Here is a 3473-nt window from a genome sequence, read left to right on the forward strand (position 1 = left end):
ACTTTTACTTAAAGCGTTTACTCCAACTGAAAAATAAATTTAAAAAATAGAAGAAAGAAAAAGTAGTTTCTTTTGATCATTTATAGAAATGTCTAAGTTCAATGCACTGCCGATAGATGGCAGGCCAGTAAGGAAAGCATTTGAAATCATAAATAATATTCAACGTTAAACTGATACACAATTTAAAAAAAAAATTTAATTGTGTACCAGTTTAACGTTGAATATTATTTATGATTTTAACTTTATACACAAGTGCCAAAATACTATAATTAAGAAAAGCATCTGTTGAAAATGGCCCAGTAGGGCGTATTTAAGACCGAAGTGGTGTTACAACCTATAGGCCCAGCTTTGTGAATGCGAGCAAAATCATAACACGTAATATTTCCATCATTATCACAGTCTTTTCCCCACTTCTTCATGTAGCCTACCACGGCCTTCTCTGCACATGTTCTGTCCTTAAGACACACCTCGAAATCTGTTGAACAATAGTAAAAGACAGATGAAACTTGCAATGATAAATTCTATTAAAATAATACAATAAATCTAGGAACTTTTTTTAAAAATATTCCACATGTTACGTTACTACTAACCTCCCTTAAAGTTCTTCAACTCACTCCTTATATATATATACAGATACTTTTCATGATAATTATTATTGAGATAAAGGGAGTGAACTGATAGAGTCACCTGGAGAGTACTGATAAGGTAGTTATTGAGACACATAGATTGTACTGATAAGGTAGTTTATTGAGACACATAGATTGTACTGATAAAGTAGTTATTGAGACACATAGATTGTACTGATAAAGTAGTTATTGAGACACATAGATTGTACCGAGAAGGTAGATATTGAAGCACGTAGATGGTGAATACTGGGATGAAGATTGATTACTGAGGCAATAGAGAGTAATGAGAACATTAAGGTAAATGAAGTATACTGAAAGTGGAATTATTGAGTCGTATTGGAATTTTTCTGAGCTTTTATAACTTAGAAATACTGAGTATATCAAGTTGATGGATATTGAAGAATACGGAGAGTATTAAAATGATGGTTATCAAAGAACACAAAGTGTAATGAGATGATGTTTATTAAAGAACATAAACTGTAGTGAAATGATGATTACTGAAACACATTCAGTGTCCTGAGATGATGGTTATTGAGAAATATTGAATATATTAAGGTGGTGGTTATTGAGAAATAATGAGTACTCTGAGATGATGGTTATTGAGAAATAATGAGTATTCTGAGATGATGGTTATTGACAAATAATGAGTACTCTGAGATGATTGTTATTGAGGAATAATGAGTATTCTAAGATGATGGTTATTGAGAAGTAATGAGTATTCTGAGATGATGGTTATTAAGGAACGCGAAGTCTACCGAGATGATGGTTATTGAAGAATAATGAATATCCTGAAATAATGGATTTTAATGAACTCAAAGTGTAATTAATTGGTGATTACAGTTGCACATCGAGCGTGTAAGGAACTCAAAGTGTAATTAGGCTGGTGATTACAGTTGCACATCGAGCGTGTAAGGAACTCAAAGTGTAATTAGCTGGTGATTACAGTTGCACATCGAGCGTGTAAGGAACTCAAAGTGTAATTAGGTGGTGATTACAGTTGCACACCCAGCGTGTAAGGAACTCAAAGTGTAATTAGGTGGTGATTACAGTTGCACATCGAGCGTGATGAGATCATGGCTATCGAGAACCACGGTATACACTAAGAAAGTGAGTATAGTTGGATGGTCATGTGGAAAAATCAGTTTTTTTATTACTCGTTGGAACTATGATTAAGTAACTTTTCAGTTGTTTTATGGTCATCACGCTTAACATGTTTTACTGTACTTTATACAACATTGTAAGCAAACAACCATTCTTGTAAAACTAGGGTTAAAATTGTTAGAAATGATTCGTAAACTAACAAATAATTCACTTCTAGTAAGTAAATGATATCTGGTTGATTGGTTGGTTGTTGTTAAACATAAAGCTACACGATGGACGATCTGTATTCTGCCCACCACTTATATCGAAATCCGATTTTTAGCGTCGTAAGCCTATTGGTTTACCGCTGAGCCACTGGAGGGCGTAAGTGATGTTAATACTTATAACTGAGACTGTGTACAACTTATTGCATCATTTATCACTTTGCGCTTAAATTACTTGGAAAACATGTCTTGAATATTCAAATGACTTCGGTAAATCTTAGGGTGTTTGAACAATGTTTCCAATTACCAAGAAAAACACAATTTGGTTTGAAATTCCTTTGAGAGAAAGAATAAGAAAGGTAACAAATACCAGGAGTTAGTAAGTAGTATATAAGTCTTTAATAATTTAATCCAAAAAACTTCACACTCTCGAAAGGTGAATTATCGTCGACTTTAGAATATTTTGAAGTCCAAACGTCAAGCAAGTTTATCATGTTTTGGTATTTTTATCCACGATAACAAACGTCTCTAGTTTGAATTCTATATTTACTTTTCCATTTAATTATTCTTACAAACTTAAAACATTGAGTGCAGTGAATACCACAACGACCATTGATCTCATCCGCTCTCACAAACAGAACTTCTTTTTTTTTTGCTACATTTCAGTTCACAGTCCTAGAGCCAAAAATGATTTGAAACATTCCTTTAATTAGAATATATTGCCTAAATGTATATTTCTGTGCGTATCCACTGTAAGTATGGTGTTACGAATGTCCCAATTCATTCTTAGCAGAACACTATCTTTGGGAATTATTATCGTTAAACTTGATTTTTTTTATCATTTAACACGCCCCTCCTCCGGAGGCTCAGTGACAATCTTAAGGAATATAACGCTTAAATCCGGGGTTCTAGCCCTGCAGTGGCCACCATGTAAATACCCCATTGTGTACAGTTTTGTTCTTAAATAATAGCAGTCACAGAAGCACAATAAAAAGCTACAGCTAGAAATATTACTTTAAAGTTAAACCAAATAACTTGTATCAAGCAAATAACTTAATTTGTTTTGTTTTTTTCTAGAGAAAAAAAAACCATAAATATTTCTTCCAAATAACTTGTATCAATTGTTTGTTTATTAGAGCAAAGCCACATTGGGTTATCTGCTGTGTCCACTGCGGGGAATCGAACCCCAGATTTTAGCGTTGTAAGTACGTAAATAGGTACCATTTGTGAGAATAAGTGTAATAGATGTGTAAACTGGTGTGTACACGCTTCACTAACAAGGTACTAACCTTGAGGGTTGTTAGGATCTTTCCCAGGACTTCCGCCTTCCGACCAATAAGAGTAAGTAATCAAATATGGCCCACAAAAGTAGTTCTCCGCTTCGTTGTGGCATTGTGTAGAAAGGGCACACCCGGAACTGGCCTAAACAAACACGTAAATAAATATGCTAGATTAATTAAAAATTATATGTGGGCACATTTTCTACTTAAAAAAAAAACATTCTACATCAGCGTTTCCCAAACTATTGGTCGCGACCCACTGA

At 33.9% G+C, this 3473-nt stretch overlaps 1 protein-coding gene across 1 annotated transcript in view; it reads right to left on the bottom strand.

Moving 5' to 3' along the window:
• Positions 1–12: 12 nt before the first annotated feature.
• Positions 13–3473, bottom strand: part of LOC106476927 (lysozyme-like) — a 10769-nt gene continuing 7308 nt past the window's right edge. Inside the window, exons 3-4 of the mRNA XM_022380661.1 lie at positions 3220–3352; positions 13–475 (exon numbers count right to left, since the gene is read on the bottom strand). Coding sequence (XP_022236369.1) covers positions 270–475; positions 3220–3352 — 339 coding nt within the window. The 3' untranslated portion in view covers positions 13–269. The remainder of the gene's footprint in view (positions 476–3219; positions 3353–3473) is intronic.

The sequence above is a fragment of the Limulus polyphemus genome, unplaced genomic scaffold (assembly GCF_000517525.1).
Source record: "Limulus polyphemus unplaced genomic scaffold, Limulus_polyphemus-2.1.2 Scaffold12134, whole genome shotgun sequence".
NCBI lineage: Eukaryota > Metazoa > Arthropoda > Merostomata > Xiphosura > Limulidae > Limulus > Limulus polyphemus.